The sequence below is a fragment of the Ornithodoros turicata genome, chromosome 2, assembly GCF_037126465.1.
Source record: "Ornithodoros turicata isolate Travis chromosome 2, ASM3712646v1, whole genome shotgun sequence".
NCBI lineage: Eukaryota > Metazoa > Arthropoda > Arachnida > Ixodida > Argasidae > Ornithodoros > Ornithodoros turicata.
This window is the reverse complement of record NC_088202.1, coordinates 24,619,565-24,639,117: the sequence shown is the minus strand read 5'-3', so window position 1 is coordinate 24,639,117 and position 19,553 is coordinate 24,619,565. Positions and strand designations below refer to the sequence as shown.

Here is a 19,553-nt window from a genome sequence, read left to right as displayed (position 1 = left end):
AAAAAAATGCAATCTAAGAAGACACAAAATAAGTCTAGGAAAACACACGTCGTCAGCACGACAGCAATCTACTGTCGCCTAGTAAAACGCGCATACGCGACCGAAGGCGAAGGCTCAAATTCAATCCATCCAATATACATATATACGCACATTATAGCTGTAGGCAAGCAAATGAGTCAAACCGAACAACCGCAACATGCAGACCGCACGACCGCAGAACGCCAAATCGCCTCTCGGTCTAATCTATCGCTTACATTTGCAACATACAGTTGCCTCCAGCTACATGACATTGCCCTCCGCGCCACACCACGCGAGAGTACCGCGTTCCCAACGCTCTCCCTCTCTGCGTCCACCGATACGAAACGGGGGGGGGGGGGGAGAGGAAGTCCGCCAGGCATCTGCAGTGTCAGGCCCATACGCCCACACCAGACACGAAACGCGAAGAGTTTATGTTCGCTCGGTGCACTCCAATACACATTTGCCATTCACTCAGCACGCGTTCGCGCAAGTAGCAATCACAACACGTGAAGGTCAGGCATCAACTGAACATTGTCGGCTTCAAAACCTATTATGAGGAGTCCGAAACCTATCCGTCATCTTGAAAATCCATCGCACAGACTTCAGCTTCAAAACCCATCCCGCTGACTTCCCCTTCAAAACCATCGCACTGACTTCAAAACCCAACACACGGACTTCGACTTCCAAACCCACACACGCTGACTTCAACTTTGAAACCCATCACGCTGACACCAACTTTGAAACCCATCACGCTGACACCAACTTCAAATCCCTCCACAGCGACGTGAACTTCAAAACCCATCACGCGGACTTCAACTTCAAATCCCATCATAGCCCTTCATTCAACATCACATCATTCCCTATGAGGTGATGGTGAATGAAGTCGGTGAAGGTCATCATGAATGAATTCGCCAACCTATGGAGGCAAGTCTGCGCGCCACTGTATGCCCAGTGTTCAGTAGATCCACGAACTTTCGAAATTCATGTTCCCGTGTTCCCATATTATACGTATATCATCGATATATCGAATGTACATAGTGTGTTTTAATGCGAGTGCGTTAAGAGCTTTGTTTTCTAGGAACCCCATGAAGGTATTTGCGTACGCGGGAGCAACAGGTGTGCCCATACTTGTACCGTGTAGTTGTAGGTAGTATTCGCCATGCAACTCGAAGTAGTTCAGTGTAAGGACCAAGTCCATTAGAGCGAGGATGGTTTCCGTGTCTTTTCTGGTGTTTGGGGTAGAAAGGGCATTGCAGAGGGCTGTGATTCGGTCGTTGTGTGGGATGTTAGTATACAGTGATGTCACATCTAGCGTGGCGAGTATTGTGTCCCTACCAAATGTACGTGTGTTCTTTATACCTCTCATTATTCTGAGGAGATGTGGTGTGTCTTGTACATGGGATGGCAGAGTTGTCGGAATATGGTTTAAATAGTGGTCCAGGAACTTCGAGAGTGTTTCTGTTGGTGTGTTGTTATTAGATAAAATTGGACTGCCGGGGATGTCATTTGTATAGAGCTCGTTGGCGTTTACCTTGTGGAATTTGGGCAGTAAATAGAAACGACCTGCGCCAGTGTTTGATGGGGTGAGATATCTGACGTCATCACGTGTGATGAGCACCCATATCATAGAGGATCTCCACCAACGAAAGCTGATCACACGTGATGACCTCCGATATCTCATCCCATCAAACACTGGCGCAGGTCGTTTCTATTTACTTCCCAAAATCCACAAGGTACACGACAACGCGCTCTATACGGCTGACATCCCCGGCAGGCCCATTGTATCTAATAACCACACACCAACAGAAAATTCCTGGACCATTATTTAAACCATATTCCGACAACACTGCCATCCCATGTACAAGACACACCCCACCTCCTCAGAATAATCAGAGATATAAACAACACGAGTACATTTGGTAGGGACACAATACTCGCCACGGTAGATGTGACATCACTGTATACTAACATCCCACACAACGACGGAATCACAGCCCCTGCAATACCCTTTCTACAACAAACACCAGAAAAGACACGGAAACGATCCTCGCTCTAATGGCGTTGGTCCTTAAACTGAACTACTTCTAGTTCAATGGCGAATACTGCCTACAAGTACACGGTACAAGTATGGGCACACCTGGTGCTCCCGCGTACGCAAATACCTTCATGGGGTTCCTAGAAAACAAAGTTCCTAGCGCACTCGCATTAAAACACACTATGTGCATTCGATATATCGATGATATACTTATAATATGGGAACACGGGAACATGAATTTCAAAAGTTCGTGTATCTACAAAGCACCGCGCATATCACTATAAAGTTCACATCAAACACTAAACTCACTCAATCAACTTTCTTCACACCACCATATCACTCACAAGAACAGTCTCTGTTCGAAATATCGGCGGCTCCTGTCCTGAGGCAACTCCCTTCGTACTTCTCTACCGGTTCGCTGAATTTCTACCCATCTACCGTATTCATTATTGCGTTTCATACGTTTCAACGTCCAGTTGTGGCACCGTACCGTGTGACCCAGGTGAAAAAGGTTGTCAGGGTATGCAAGGCAGATTAATGCTATGCAAAGTGTAACATCGCCGCCGCTCAGAGCTCTCTCATGGCTTTCTGATTTCCTTCATGGACGGGAACTGTTCGTCCGCACAAGCCAGGGGGATACAGACTTTGTCGAGTTGACCCATGGGGTGCCCCAGGGTAGTGTTCTGAGCCCCACCTTATTTAACATTGTTATGGCTGGCCTTCGAGGTTGCGTCGGTAGGAAAGTGGCTATCTCCATCTATGCTGATGACATTTGTATCTGGACCAGCGGTAAATCCCGTCCTGCCCTCCAGCGACGCCTCCAACTCGCTCTCGATGCAATCCAGCAGTACCTGTCACTGGCGGGCTTAGACATATCGACGGAAAAGACAGTAGTACTTCCTTTTACAAGGCGGAACATGAAGCCCTTCCAGCTTTCCGTTGCTGGCATACCGTTGAAGCACGTGTCTCACCATAGGTTCCTCGGTCTCACTGTTGATGCTAGGCTCTCTTGGCGGAGGCGTATTGCAAGCTTGGAGATCAAGATTCACCGTTGGATTGCAGTGATCCGTCGCTTGACAGGCATGAGATGGGGCAGTGACACGAGCTCTCTGTTGGCCGTGCACAGGGCTTTGACTCGAGGGTCCCTCGCGTACAGTTTGCCGGTGCTTAATGGCCTGCCGACATCTTCAGATCATAAGCTGCAGTGCCTCCTGGCGCGAAGCCTTCGTGTGTGCCTCGGCGTCCCCCGAGCAGCAGAGACCCGAACAGTTATTGCTGAAGCGAGGGACACCCCGCTGGAGGTTCTTCGCTACGGTGAGACCTGCCGACTTTTCCTCCGCCTTTTATCCCATCATCGGCGGCACCCGCTCGTATCGAAGATCTTGAGGCGCAAGCACTGCAAGGTCCGCTCGGTGATGACTCAGCTGAAGCCTAGCGTCCCGGGTTTCGTAGTGAAGACAGTGGCTCCTAGTGCCCCTCCATGGTCTCTGGCAAGCCCAGTCACCCACCTAACTGTTCCTGGCCTGCATGGAAGGAAAAGGGATACAGCCCAGTGTGTCGCCAAGCAGCTTACCCTGGGCGTGATGAACGACAACTACACGGCGTCAACGTCAGTTATCACTGACGGGTCATCTACTCGGGGTGGATCGTCCTCGGCATTTGTCATTCCATCTCAGTCAGTCTCCTGTGGTCACCGTCTTTTTCACAGAACATCGTCTACGTGTGCCGAGCTTTACGCTATTCTATTTGCTATGCAAAAAATATCAGCCAGTCTAGCTCAGTCCTGGGTCGTCTTTACAGAATCAAGACCCGCGCTCCAGTGTGTGGCCAACTTGGGGATACGTGGACTCCTCGGTCCTGTTGTCTTTGACATCCTGCAAGCTTATAAGAAGGCGACCATTGCAGGGCACACTGTAGTATTGCAGTGGATCCCCGGACATGTCGGTATCAGCGGCAACGAAGAAGCAGACAGAGCCGCATTGAACGCCCATCAGCACGCGGCTTTTTCCTCGATAATGATGTCGTCGGGCGACCGAAGACACCTCCTCTCACGGGTCCCAAGATGCAGGCTCAGAGGGAACAAGACATAGCTCACTCCCTTCTCTCTGATGTAGACCCCATACTTTCTCTCGTCGTTCCTCCGCGACTACCGCGCCCCTTAACTGTTCTCTTCCACCGCATGAGGCTCAACGTTGCCTTTATACCTGCCTTTCAACACCGTCTCGGCTCCACCTCGTCTTCCCTCTGCCCCACTTGTGGAGTGCGCGGCGACCTCAGCCACGTCATCCTGGCTTGTGGGCAATACCACCACGAGCGTGCCCTAATGGAACTCTCTATGCAACGCATTGACAAGCGGCCGTTCAACCTAGCGAAGATCCTCGGTCCGTGGTCGAACGCTGCCCACCAGACGCAGGGCCTTCGTCTTCTGGCGGAGTACTTGTGCTCCACCGGTCTGGCGACGGCTCTTTGGAAGCCCCATCATCATCCCTTCATCCTCCCCCAACGCGAAATAGGGTAGTGTACCGCCTCAGTGGCGGTGAATCGCCCACCCCATCACCATCCAATGTATCTGTGTGTGTGTGTGCCGCCGCTCACTGAGTTTAATTATGGAGAGAAAGATGCACACACGTGATTAATCGTTTTCAAAGCGAAACTGCGTCTCACAGCCCCCTGATTCATCAATGTGGGATCGGGTCTCCAAACTGCCGGCGCCTGTCTGACAGCACTATGCCGACACCGTGACCGACGTACTTCGTCTCAGCTCGAGCCCTCCGCAAATGGAAAGTAGTAAAATGCATTGCGATATGCTATGTTTTACTACGAAGGGTAACGCGTGCGGATGATCCACAGCCTCTAGTGCGCAAACCTATCTTGAAGACGCATTGAAACAACTCAGGGAAAAGTTTGACCCTTGCGGTTTTGAGGCTTACGTCTCTTCGCCGTCCCTAATTGTGGTCTACCTTGGCCAATCATCGTTGTTTACGCCGTCTGGAATACGTTTGCTGAGAAACCATTCGTCCGATTTGCTAAAAGTTACTTGAGTTTGCTTCCCATTCGCTTTTCGAATGGTCAGGATCGGTCGTTTGTTTACCGCAGAAACTGCTCGCTGAAACTCCCTATGAGAATGAGCATTACGGTTCGAAAGAGTAATTTTAAGGTTAGATATTAATGTGTACCTTACCTCCCCGTCGAGGCAGCACAACGTAGCACTTGATAGTGTCATTAGAGTGGGCTTCACTCCAAGTAGTTGGTCTCTCACAATGCTCTAAGTAAAAAAAAAAAAAAAAACATCACTGGGGCCGTACCTGGAATAACCTACGAAGGCTACGACACTTGCAAACACATGACGAGAGCAGGGCGTTACACCCGTAGACGCCATGCTGTCGTAGAAGCCATGATTTGCGTAGCGGACGGCAAAATGTCGACCATCACATATTACATAGACGGCTGCAGTTGCACACGCAGATGCAAGGGTTAAGCTGGTACGGCGACACCATACAATACTCAGCGCGCTCATACGTGTGGACTGGAAGAAAATATGGAATGTACACTATTTACCTCTGGACTAGACGTTTGTTTAGATATCTACACAGACGAATTATTTAGAGAGTTGCTCAAGAAAAAGAAAATCAGAAAACGTGGGCGATCGCTCACCAATCACATCAGTACTTACCAATTTCTGTGTCCTGAGCAACTATCCACTCAGCCTGATTAGCAATCGTGATACTATCACCGAACAAATCCAGAGGCACTTCAAAAGCTTGCTCAGTCTTGTTTAGCGTATCGTCATTGACTAACTTGATTTGTTTGGTTGGTGGAGGGAGACCTAGAAATATAACTTAATTAAGGAGCAGTGCAAACAGAATAATTTTCCTTTATTTCCCGTTAGCACCTCCAAGCACGTAGTTGTCTGGCGATGTAAAGACCGTAAATCACGATTTGTGATTACCTAAAAACAACTGTGGTTATTCGCGGTGTGCAAACGTGTAAATATTGTCAGTGGAGCACGATAGGGAGAATAGGGCATTTGCTATGTGTAGTGGGAAGCTATCGAGGGGTACTGTGCACATATATCTCTGAAGAGTCCGGGTAGACCAATGTAGCGGCGTCAGCTGAAGAAGCTGAAGACACGCAGCTATGCTAGGCGCACGTGACAGCTGATTGAGCGGAATGCCCTCAATCAGAAACTTGAGCCGTTTTGGTAACCACGCATGTACATACTTAGGTTGACTAAACGTCTTGTTTTCTGGGCGAATACCAGTTCGACTCCTAGAGGACAACATCCTTGGGATGGCAGCTCCGGCGACTCCAGGAATTTCTTTGCAGTTGGACTGCTCCGACAACAGCGTCAAGGTTCATCGGCACGGGACCATTCGATCCTGAGAATGAAGACTGGGGATTGTATCAGACCCGTTCTCAAGCATGCCTCGATGTTTCCGGAATCGTGTCAGATGACGACAAAAGCAACACCCTGATTGCGCTTTTGGGAGCGGGGACTTTCAAGATATTGCAGTCGTTACTCCAACCCAACAAGATCACCGATGTGCCTTTTGTGGACCTCCTTAAGAAGTTAGAAGGCTGTTCCTCCACGAAGCACCTCAAGTAGTTCGAACGTGCGAAGCTGTCCTCCGCGCTCCACGTAGAGCGCGGAGGACAGCTTCGCACGGAATGCCGTCGGTGTCTCGTGCTCCCCGTACGGGGAGCATGAGACACCGACGGCATTCCTTGTAAGACTTAGGTCAATCATATTATTTTGTAGCATGAAGAAGAGACTGATCCACGGGCTTGTTCCTTACGCACTGCATTCATTGTTGGTCTGCGGGACCACCGTATTAGAGCACGTTTAGTCCAGGAAACTGACCTCGACATCAACAAAGCTTTGAGGATTTTTGAAAGCTGTCTGAGGGCCCAAAAGGAATCTTGTCAGTTTGGATGGGGAGACCTCAGCTTCGTCGACCTTAAGCATCTTTAGCAAAGTGCAAATTGGTGGCGGCCGACCGCAAGAAAGGTGTTTCCGCTGCAGGTAACACTAACCATGCAGGAGTGTCCTGTCGTTTCAACACAGAGAGGTGCAGAGCTTGCAACCGAATGGGTCATATCGAACGTATTTGTCCCACGAAGAAGAGATAGGCTGCTGGAACAGTTTCTTCCCGCCGCTCTCTCAAAACAATTACGAGTGTCTTCGATGTTGGACACGAACAGGAGACCTTAACGTGTATTACCGACGGAAGACCGATTCAGGTACAAGTGCACACTGGTTCCTATTACATGGTCTTCGGTGAAGGTGTTTGGCTCAAGCTGGGAAAGCCTCAATTGGATGCAGCTCCTGAGAAACTCAAGGTCCTCACCGACCACTGGATATCGTTTAAAGCCCGACGTGTTTGGTGAACGTAACCGTTGCCGGGGAACCACAAGAACCTCAAGCACTTTTCACCGGAGACAAGGACGTTTGTTTACTTGGCAGAGAATGGATTCCAAGACTAAGGCCTGACTCAATGCTATGTTGGTTGGACAAATTCAAACGCCCTCTCGATGCTTGTCACACATTCCTCAGGTCTACGAAGACCTCTTTGAGGAAGGGTTATGTCGTTGCTCCAAAATTCAAAGTGCAGTTCCAGGCTGAAGGTCAAAGGCCCATTTTTTTAAGGCAAGACCTATCCCGCTTGCTCTTCTTGCAGCCGCTGAAAAATATCTCGAGAGACAAGTAAATAATGGAGCGTTGACACCAACCGACGCTTCTCACTGGGCTACACCGATTGTGGAAGTACCATATCCGAACGGACTAGTTCGTGTCTGCGGTGACTTCAGCGTCACTGTAAACGCTCAGTTTGACGTCGCGCAGTATCTCCTGCCTCGCCTGGAAGAATTATTTGCAAAGCTGAGCGGAGGAAAGCACTTCTCGAAACTGGACCTGTCAGAAACGTACTTTCAGTTGGAATTCGATGAACAAGCGAAAGGAGTACTGGTTGTAAGTACTCATAAGGGTCTGTTCCGTTTCAACAGGATGCCTTTTGGGATTTCCTCAGCTCCTGCGATCTTCCAGAGGACAATGGAAGAGGTCACCGCTCGTTTGAATGGAGCAGCATGTTATCAACGTGAAACACGTGAACCTCTCGCTCATCTGGAGGCAGTGCTGCAAAGACTTCGAGAATATGGATTCCGACTCAAGCAGAAAAAGTGCGAATTTCTTTAACCCGAAGTAGAATACCAGTATTACGGCAGCTACGTCAAAGCACTCGCTGATCTGTCTGCACCTCTTAACAGACTGCTACGGAAAGATGTAGCGTGGAATGCTCAATGTACTCCTTCCTCAATGCTCATGAAGCTTAACGTACAGCGTCTGCTCTTTAATGATCGGTATCTTTATCGAACGCAATAAATGCAAATCTGTCAAAATCGAAAGTTGTTTTGCATTTGTCTGCAACAATGTGTGTGCACGCGCTGAAGGAGTGGAGTGGTAATAAGCCTATTTCCTCGTCTTAGTGACCTAGGTGTTTCGTCAGCCAGCTATGCGTACGGGAAAATCAATGTTCGTGTCACTAATGTGATGGAAAACCCGAACCTCGGAACTACGCTGTTCAGTCCCTGCCACATGGGTATAGAGTCCGACTAGGTGCGTACCAAAAATAATAAATACTACTAAATCCCCAAGCAGCGCGGCAATACTGGTCCAATACTGTACCCATATGGGCTGCCAAGATTATCGATAATGGTCTAATATGGACTGCCAATATGGGGAGCGCTCCCAGGCTTCATATTGGACCAATAGGGGCTGCCCATATTGCCAAGCCCATATTACGCCAATATTACCAATATGTGTTCAATATTGTATGCTGCTTGGGTCGGTCGACTTTCTTTGTTGGTAGTCGGATTTTTTCTTCCCTTGCCTCATTATTTTTCGTTTAAATTTGATATAATTTGCCTTTTATGGTTAAGAAAGCAAGCGGCATTACTGCACAGCAGGGCATACAGGATGGTAGGAAGACGTCGACGACAGAGGTTTTTCAGAAACTCAAGAATCCCCAATGGAACTCAATGTTCGTGATCACCTGTATAATTTCAAACGTGAACAGCACCTTGATATGCAAAAAATCCCTATGTCAACCGATGGAAAGTTCCAGCACCGCCAGCAGGAATTGAGTACGAGTAGCACACCAAGACATTGTATGCTAGACATGCTAAAGATCACGAACAGCTGGCATCAGTGAAGCGTCTTTTGTACTGGACGGAATCTTGTTTATTCACCCCATGAAGCACTTAATAAGTGCACTCGACGGTGTCCTTAACAACAACAACAACAGATGCAAATAAAAATATCTTTGCTCACGGACTACGCATCCTGTCACACCACCGCCTGCACCAAACGGGCCAACGTCCTTGTAATGCGGGTAAATTTCGACCTCGTGATATACTCCTCCTTTGAGTCCCCGCAAGGAATACGCACAGGCTTCTCCACGGCACGAAGCTCTGATGTCTACTTCACGAGATGCCTCATCATCCTTTTTGGAAGCTCCTTCCTGCAGACAAAGATGTCAGTTTCAAGAATGCGACTGTCACGCAATAATGAGGAACGTATTTCTTCTATGCATACGTGTTCTTCCGAAACATATGTTTGCTCAACTACACTTATTTGAAACCGCCAGTGAATTCACCTAAGAAAGCGGCATTCTTAAAGGGGCTTCATGTTTGTGAGTCTCATAGGCTGCTGGAAGTAGGTATATCCTGTACACAATGCCGATTATGTCATATACACTCGCAATGCAACGCTGGGTGAATAACAAGCGCGCGCTATTTTGCGATGCACGCTGAAAGTGATGTGTGTCTACACTCTTTGAAATGAACTTCCCCACATAGCACGCTCCTAGCTAGCCATCATCCCGAATCACAACGTTCTCGCCCCTGATTTGTTGAAAACGGGGGAAGGAGCGTATTTTGTTCCCATTATGCACGGCACAAAACAGGCTCCTCCTCCCGTTTTCAACAAATCTAGGACGAGAACGTTGTCATACGGGGTGATGGTTGGCTAGGAGCGTGCTATATGGTGAAGTTCATTTTTAAGAGTGTACGTGTGAGTTTCACGTCAAAATGACAAATGATTAGGTCGTAATGACGAAATTTCCCATCTGTCAATGAAGATAACGTATAGATTTTTCAAGAAATGTCTCACTAGAAAACGTGTTTTTTGTCTGGAATAGCATTGTGTAACATAGAATGCTGGACACAACCTTCACGGTACACGCTCCGGCGCATGTGCGTACTGGGCAGCTGTTTCGACCTTATTGGGCCATCATCAGCAGCATGCAGGCAGGCAAAGCCTTTTGCACTTCACAGCAAGCCGCCGCGACAAAATATGTAAACCGAAACCAATTGATTACAGCAACATATTACCCGCTTCGGTGGCAGATTCTTCTCTAAAAGGTGTCCACTGAAGGTCCCGATAGGGATAGTACCCATTTAAGTGCCGACAGCGCCCTGCTTTAGAAGTTATGTTTTTTACGAAAATCATTTCAACCTTTATTTAAATAATGAGCGCCTCCCAATCATTCACACGGTGCGCGGCTTGTAGGTGGTATCGGTCAGATACTTGTAAAAAGAAACTTCGTCGATTGGTGCACAAGTTCGCGAATTATTTAGCCCGGGGATTTAACTGAAACACCAGATATATATGGTGTTTTTATCCGTTACAGACTTTTTATACAAAAAAGCCATGAGAGCAGCTTTGATGTCATTATTGCAGTTGAGTTTTACGGGAGATTCACATCGTCAAGAATAAAGTATGCACCTGCAAGATGACTAATTACCTAAAATAAATTCCTTAGCTCTTTAATTAGGGGATTTCGGGCAAAAGCGGGAGATCCGAATGAGAGACCATTCTAGTTGAAAGCCATTCCACGTTTCAAAAATCCTGGAACACGAACGTGCGTGAAGATATGCATCCCCGAATTTTGATATGCAAATGAGCCGAACCCGAAACCGCGGCGGCCTGGAAAGCAGGGGGTACAGCCCCCGTTTCACGCCATAGGGCGACCTGATAGTCAGCGATGGATATGATTGAAGTGGCGACCTGCTGGCCACATTAGTTCGCTTTCCCGTCCAGATAAGCCTCCGTCGGCAAAGGTAATGCGTATCTCGGGCGCCCCTTTTCAGTTTTCGGCTCACTTGCATATCAAAATTGCATATCAAAATGCAATAAAAATCTTAAAAACGGATAAAAATCGGGCTGTTTGGTGGTACATTTTAAAAGCGATCATATCAAAATCTTAGCGCAGGTGCGTGTTTCAGGTCTCGCCGAGACGCACTGGTAGTGCCGACCCAAGATCGTGTCACTTCCCTACGCTGGGCTGACGAGTCCCAAGTAGGACGAATCAGCTGTACTCGGCTGGGAGTGCACGATCAAATCGTAAACACACACACACACACACACACGCATATATATATGTATATATATAGGATAATCTCTCGTTCTGCTATCCGGCTTTTGCCGGATATCACCTAATTGAAGAGTTAATTTATTAATCTTAGGTAGTTAGTCATCGTGTAGTTGCAAACTGTCTTGGGGAGGATGTCAGCCTGACCATAGAATTGAGCTGCAAAAACGATATCTAGGCTGCCCTCATGGCTTTTTGATGTAAATTTTGTGGCGGATAAAAAAACACACTCCATAGAAGAATTAGGGATCACCGATAATTTTGGGTAGCATTCATGAAGTGACATACATTATAAAAATATCTCAATCAGCCTCGGCTATACTGCAGAAATGATCGCTGACACATAGCGCTGTCTAAGAAAAACTGACAGGTCTCCTATTACGTTTGTGTTAAAAACAGGTGCTGCATTGTGAGATCAGCTCGTTTATAACGCAAACGTCATAGGAAAGCTGTCAGTTTTTCTTTGACAGCGCTATGTGTTAGAGATAATTTCTAGAGTTATCGTGGGTATCCTGTATATAAATGGGAGTACGCAAACCAACCGATGTATATGTTGTCGGCTGTGCGACTTTCGGTCTTTCAGATTTTCTCTTCTTCTGTTCTTTTTGTGCAGTGCATTGCGAAAGCAAACTATCTGTGCTTAACTGCAGCATGCGTCCGTGTGTACGGCGCTGCAGCATAAACACCTAACATGCCTGTGTGAACTTACATGAGCTCCTTCGAATGTAAAGCGCCTGACACCAAGCAGCACGTCAGTGTTGGTTGAATATTGGTCCGATATGGGCTGCCGATATTGGCAAGCCCATTTTGCGCCAATATTGCCAATATTTCCATGATAACTCCAGCAGGGAGTCCGTGTAATAATAAAGCGTTTTCCGATTTAATACCCACCACTGATATTACTTCTCATTGTGTGTGTGTGTGTGTGTGTGTGTGTGTGTGTGTGTGTGTGTGTGTGTGTGTGTGTGTGTGTGTGTGTGTGTGTGTGTGTGTGTGTGTGTGTGTGTGTGTGTGTGTGTGTGTGTGTGTGTGAGTGTTTTTGCTTTTCGTTTATGCAAACCTTCTTATTGATCCACGTTGCATAACATTAGAAAAACAACACTGCATCGTCCTAAAAACGAAGAATAGGTGCTACTCCCGTCTCGCTCAAGGACCCAGGCAGTCCTACGGAACTGCCCTGCTAAACATCCCTCAGATGCTTTTATTGGGATCGCAATAGTGTATGAACCAGAAATTTTCAACCCGCTCCTAGAGTACAAATGAGCGAAACACTGTCATGACGGTGGCGGACATACGCCTCAGCAACTCGCACTGGTTGCGGTAACTTGAAAGAACCTATCGTTACAGAAGAGGGCAGGACGAAGACGGGGACGAAATGGGACCACAGGCAGGAATTGGCGAGCATTCCGAACGATAAGGAGGTTAGCGGCTACGTGGTAACCACCCGCCCCACGTAACCACTAACCTCCTTATCTTTGGGAATGCTCGCCAATTGCTGCGTGTTGTCCCGTTTCGTCCCCTTGTTCGTGAACCTCCCATTTCTGTAACCGGTCTGGAGTGAAGATCATTCCAATCAGATAGTCCCCTCCACACTCTAAAAAAGCGGCCATTCACTCCGGCAGTAAAGGCCGGTACGGACCCTTTCTTCCCCCCGGGCTGTTGACCTGCAATTCGCATGAACCTTTAGCACCTCGTACGTCACCCTTTAAATACAATGCCAATGATGAGGAAGGCGTCCAGAAGAACAACAGTCTCTGTTTGAAATATCGGCGGCTGGGGCAACTCTCTTCGTACTTCCCTACCGGTCCGCTGGATTTCTACCCGTCTAGGACCTTGAGAGGTTAGTTTTTGGTTACCATACTTCGTTCTTGAGAGCGGAATTTTCCAGGTGTCTTTGTGACGTATGTTAGCACTGCAGGAGGGGGCTGCAAACTTTAATATGTTGAGAAAAGTGCTGTTATGAGTTTTCACCGGATTTTTATACATTGTGAGTAGTCGATAGTGGCATAACGTTGGAGCAGGTATGATACTAAAGTTGATGAAGAGACTGTCTACAAGGTCTAGAAACGATAAATTGGCTATACTCATAAGACTCTTCTTCTGTAACCTTAATATACAGTGTAAGTTACCATATGTCGTGGTCCCCGAAATTGGGCTGCAATAATTGAAGTACGAATGAAATAGAGAATTGTAGACCATTAACTTTATCTAAGTGGGTAATATGTAGCGATTTCCGCAGAGGACTCCCACAGATTTAGATATATTACTCTTTATGTGGTCAACATGATCGTCCCAGGTGATGTTGCTCTGAAAATAGACACCGAGTAACTTTTGACTATTAACAAATTATATGTTATCATCACCTATTCTTAGCAACATAATTAAGGGAACTGCTTATTTCTTGGCGTAAATAGAATCGCCTTGGTTTTGCTTGCGTTAAACTGAAGTGAATTGTTTGCCGTCCATTGGAAATGATTGTACAAATCCTCGTTTGCCATAGTTACAAGGGAGTCAGCATTTAGGCCAGAGAACAACAGGGTGGTGTCATCTGCATGAATAATCAATTTAGAATGTTTACAGATTTGAACTATGACGTTTAAATACACATTAAATAACAGAGGCTTCAAGGATGCTACCCCGGAGGACGCCAGTTTGAATATTCCTAGAGTCCGAAATAAATTGCCCTATAGCCACATTTTGTTTCCTGCCTAGATATGATGTAATGAGCCGTAATGGAGTTTCAAGGATGTCAGGACTTAGCATGTCAAAAGCCTTACTTAGGTCAGGAAAATATGTCATGATATTTTGTTACACTCAAAATCGAAGAGGATTTGCTCTTTAATATTTAATAACGCAGTTTCGGTAGATCGCATTTTACAAAAACCGCGCTGGAAATTAGATATTCTGTTGTGCTTATCGAGAAATGATGTCAGCCTATTCAATGCGAGGCTTTTCAGACGTTTTGATAAGGTAGGAAGAACTCGGTCGATAATTGGATAAGGTATTATTGTCACTTCCTTTAAAGACTTCGACGACATGCGCTATCTTCAGCCGAGAAGGAAACGCGCCTGACGACAAGGCTAAGTTGTAAATATGAGCCAAGCGAGGGGCGATTAAGGCTGCGTTCCAATACCTCGCGCCCGCGAAGCCGCCTGACTAGGCAGCTGAGTAGACCCCTTTGCTTGTCACTATTGGAACAGGTTTGCCTAGCCGAGGCGCCTGTGGCGCCATCTCGTTGCTCACGCAAGAAATGCGTACGGCGCAAGCGCAGCAGGACTCTAATGCGCTAAGTTTGTAGGACATCGTGCATAAACTGTCACCTTCACAACTAAACATGTGTTGCAACTCTATACGCAGTTTTAAAAAACATACCACTATGTGCAACTTTACATTTAAAGCCAGCAGAAACAGCGGGCACGCTGGTACCGTCAACGCGCGTCTCCATCCCGGCTGTCAGATCGTCAGGCGTATAACTACACTGCATCGATGCGCACTAGGCAGTAGCCGACTGAATAGCGGACTTGGCGAGATTTGGAACGAGACTTAACATGGCGGCACTTCCGGTTAGACCGCTAGGCAGTCGACTAACCGGGGTATTGGAACGCAGCATAGGTCTAGCACATACTTGATAGGTAAGATTTAAAACCAACCGATTTCAGAGCTTTTAGAATTTGTCATATTGGCAAATACGGACATCACATCAGCTTCATATGTTGGAAAAAAAATTAACTGAATTTGTCGTTATGAATTGACACGATTCAAGGCGCTGTGAATGCACGACACTGGGCCCTATATTACCGAAATGTTGATTAAAGACGTCTGCCTTTTTTTTTTTTGCAGCGAGTGTTTTTCCTTTAATGAATATAGTGCACATGTATAGCAGCTATTAGTGAGCCATGGCTGGCACCCAACATCGATAACGACGAAGTCGTTCCACCGGATTACACTATAATTAGGAGAGACAGAGGTGCCAGGGGTGGAGGTATTGCCATAGTAGTTAAAAAATGCCTGTGTATTGAACCTTTGGATCCCACCCCTGACCACGAAAGCTTGTTTTGTAAAATCAGATTCATGGGTCAGGTTATTGTAATAGGAGCAGTATACAGGGCACCCGATAAATCCCCATCCTCTTTACAGTTATTGTCTGATTTCCTTGACGGTCTACGGCTAAATAATGTTTGAGCGTAATGTATTTGTATGCATATGTATTTTGTGTGTAATGTATTTATGTTTGTGTATGCAAGTTTGTTCTTATGGGTGACTTTGATCTGCCTAATATAGAGTGTCAAAATAACATTTCAGTTGGAAGGGATGCTAACGCTGAACTTTTTTAAAATCTTGTCTTTGATCACAACCTAACCCAAATCGTTACTGAGCCCACGCGGAACAGTGATACATCTTGTTCAGTGCTAGATCTAGTGTTTGCTAGTAGACTTCTTCCTAATTATACTGTTTGTATTGCTGATGGAATTTCCGACCACAAACTTTTTTTTGTGGAATGTGAGTTGGGAAAAAATTTTCCCCGTACGGAAAACAAAAATAGCGTTGTGAAGGATTTTAAATATGCAGCAGACGAATCTATTCTGGACCTTCTTGAGCTCAAGCTAGATGGGTTTGCTTGTCTTGAAAGCGTGACTGTTATGTGGAAGGAATTTCGAAAAATCGTAGAATACTGTAGAGAGAACTACGTCCCAAGTAGATGTATAAAAAGGGGGCGACGGAATCCATGGATCATACGTGATATAATTCATTTAAAACGTCGTATAAAACTTTTGCAGCGTAAACACAATGCTCCTCGCCTTGAGTTAATGAATTGGAGATGTAATCTCAGGGAAATAACAGCGTCAAAAAGACGTTTTCATGCGATTACATTGCATAATATGCTCTCCAGTGATCCACGGAAATTCTGGCGTTCCCTTTCACAAAACAAAGAAAATGTAAACGCACTCTTTGGGAATGGTGTGCACACTACTGACAAGAAAACCGTTGTTACCCATTTTAACTTGCATTTTCATTCAGTCTTCTCTAAATATATACCTGCTGTTGATAATCGCATTGAGTGTACTATTAAATATCAGATGGATGATATAGATATATCAGTTGAGGGCATTTTGAATCTATTACTTGAACGTGATGTTCGGAAATCCCCGGGACCAGATAAGATATCGTATCTGTTCTTGCGCAGATATGCGGAATGAGTAGCAAAATATCTGTATATAATTTTTAGTTCATCGCTTAGAAATTCTTGTCTTCCTCTGGACTGGCTTACAGCCGAGGTTATTCCAATACCCAAAAAAGGTGACTTACCTAACGTTAACAAGTATCGACCCATTTCTCTAACATGCACATGTGTTATAGTTTTAGAACATATAGCAAAGCAGATCGTTAGTTATTTGGAGACCTATCAGTTGTTGCATTCTTGTCACCATGGCTTCCGTTGCGGCAGAAGTACTGTAACATTGTTGTTAGAGGTGACTTATGATTTTACAGCAGATTTAAATAATTTAGGTCAGACTGACGCATTATTTATTGACCTCTGGAAGGCTTTTGATAAAGTATCACATCTCAAACTTCTTGGAAAACTCCATAAGTACGGTTTCCCCGAAGGTTTATTGACCTGGATACGAGCATATCTCTCAAGTAGAGCCCAGTTTGTGAGTTTGGACGGAGTATTTTCTTTCTCCTTGAGTGTTACTTCTGGCGTCCCACAAGGAAGTGTTTTAGGACCAATTTTGTTTTTGCTATATGTTAACGATTTGCCCGATAGAATTTTACCTCCTGTGAAGATTCGAGTATTTGCGGATGATTGCGTCTATGGTCTGAAATTAATACTGTGCAAGATCAGATAACTTTAAATGAGTCCCTGTGCGCTGTGAAGCAGTGGTGTGATGAACTTTGTATGGAGCCTAATGTCTGTAAGACGTATTCCATGAGCATAACAAAGAAAAAAACACCGCTTGGGTACCAGTACATGCTAGATAATCGTGAAATTCGGAAAGTTAATCAAGTACACTATTTGGGTATAACTTTAACAAGTTTGAAATGGAGTTCACATATAGAGAAAATTTGCAATCTCGCTACCAAGAAGCTATGGCTTTTGCGACGGAAGCTCCGGTCGGCCCCATATGAGGTTAAGCTGGCTGCGTATAAAACATTTGTTAGGCCGATATTGGAATACGCCTCACAGATTTGGGATCCGTATAATAAAAATGATGTTGCAGCATTAGAAAAGATACAGCGAATGGCTTTATCTCCTATATCTATATATCTCCTATATCTATCGGCTATCTATGAGGAAGCTGTCCTCAAAGATATTATAACGGTTTTTGTTCGTGGCTTAATAAGAATGTCCGCACATGATAGGACTCACAACTGGGTCTGCAGTATGAACGAATGAATAAATAAAGAAATAAATTGTAAGCTCTTCAGTGTAGTGATACCCCACAGAACGACACCTAACACGATTAAGATTACGCCACACCATTCGAAGATCCCATGTGGAATCGAACAGCGAATTATAATATCGTTCTTTAGTTTGGCGTATCAGCTTATTGTAAAATTCCTACATGCGTTAAACTGATCATAATCCTGATGCCTTCGAGGTTGAAGGTGGACTCTCTTCTCAAGAAAGTCTATAGGGAACTTTGTTCGTAGGGATCTCGTAAACCACGCTAAAGTTCCACGCGAAACAGATACGGGCGTGTTCCTCCCGAGTTTATATAGGGAATGACACATATTTGGAGGCCTGAAGCGAACCACTGAATTTTGGCGAATTAAAGTTTGTCAGATTTCCTGTACATGGCAGTCTATGGGAGATGCAACGAAATCGCATCTCACGGCACCCACGACTGCGATGCGTGGGCCAAAGTGTGTCATTCCCTAGAGCAACAGACTGGGAACCGATTTCAGTCAACAAATTCCACAAACTTACAGTAGTTTTGCAGATCCCTACGTATAAAAATAGTGGTTTTGCCGTTACTAGCATTCTCTGCACTTTGGCGCCATCCCGTGGTTTCTCTCCAAACGAAAGCGCTCTCTTCCGGTTACCTCTTTCTTCGTGTTCTGTATCTCATTTCCCCGTCGCGGATGCAGGGACAGCTGGGGCTCGTACGTGCGGTTTGGGCTGTGCGCATGCGCCTGAGAGCCATTGCTTAGCATGCTTGCTAGCCTCGTAGGCCGTTTGTAGGTGCATCGCTTCCCGATCATGTGGTGAGAAGCTCGTTCTCCCGCGTCGGCGATTTGTGTCCACATTTTAGGTGTGGTTGAGAAACTGGTTGACCCGGAATGTTCTGCTCGAATGTCTCAAGTCGGAAGCACCGGGAGCTGCTTTTTTCTTGCGGTTTGTTTTTCTCAAGCTTATTTGAGCTGTCAATGGTTGGAACGCTCTACTTCGGGTGTACAAAGGGGAAAAGAGATACGCAAAGTACTGTGCAGTTCACAGCCAGCATGCATATTCAGTGCGTACACATCCAGGAGCGTCGGCAGTTGGGGACAAGCCTAAGCCTAACTTAACCTTACCTACAGGAGAGCAATACGGTGCATGGTTCTGTTAAATTTGGCAGCCGTTAGAAAAGCCAGACAGCGGCGGGCTTTTTCGACGACTGCCATATTTCAATTGTTCATGTTCCTAGGCACTTGAGGCTCGTGTTGTATTCGTCTGTTTGTTTGATTCAGCCTCAGAACCAGAGCCGTCCAGAGGCGAATTTGTGCTCGGAGCAGGGTAAAAATGAACCCCCCCCCCTCCTCACTGCCGTCACAAGTTCTCTACACAAATAAAAGAAAACATTATTTGTTCATACTGCCAATCGGCATGCGTATCAGGAAGGGAAGATACAACACACAAATTTCAAATGTGACAAATAAACGAGATCGTAAATTCAAATTCTCTTCATTCCTGCGAGATCGTAAATTCAACGAGACTGTAAATTCAAATTCTCTTCATTCCTGCTTTATATTGTCCAACAAACCTCGTAAGGCCTGCCATGGCGCCCACTCTGGTGAGGGCGCCCTGGGGCGGCTAACAGTTACTTTCCACCATGGTTACGTGTTGAGAAGTGCGGCGAATACAAATA

The 19,553-nt window shown here is 46.0% G+C and overlaps 1 protein-coding gene across 1 annotated transcript in view; it reads right to left on the bottom strand.

The window, feature by feature from the left end:
* The window catches only part of LOC135385245 (fibronectin-like), a 92,083-nt gene that overhangs the window by 9,969 nt on the left and 62,561 nt on the right, over nucleotides 1-19,553 (bottom strand). The window contains exons 7-9 of the mRNA XM_064614449.1: nucleotides 9,381-9,570; nucleotides 5,727-5,879; nucleotides 5,235-5,318 (exon numbers count right to left, since the gene is read on the bottom strand). Of these exons, the coding sequence (XP_064470519.1) occupies nucleotides 5,235-5,318; nucleotides 5,727-5,879; nucleotides 9,381-9,570 (427 nt within the window). The remainder of the gene's footprint in view (nucleotides 1-5,234; nucleotides 5,319-5,726; nucleotides 5,880-9,380; nucleotides 9,571-19,553) is intronic.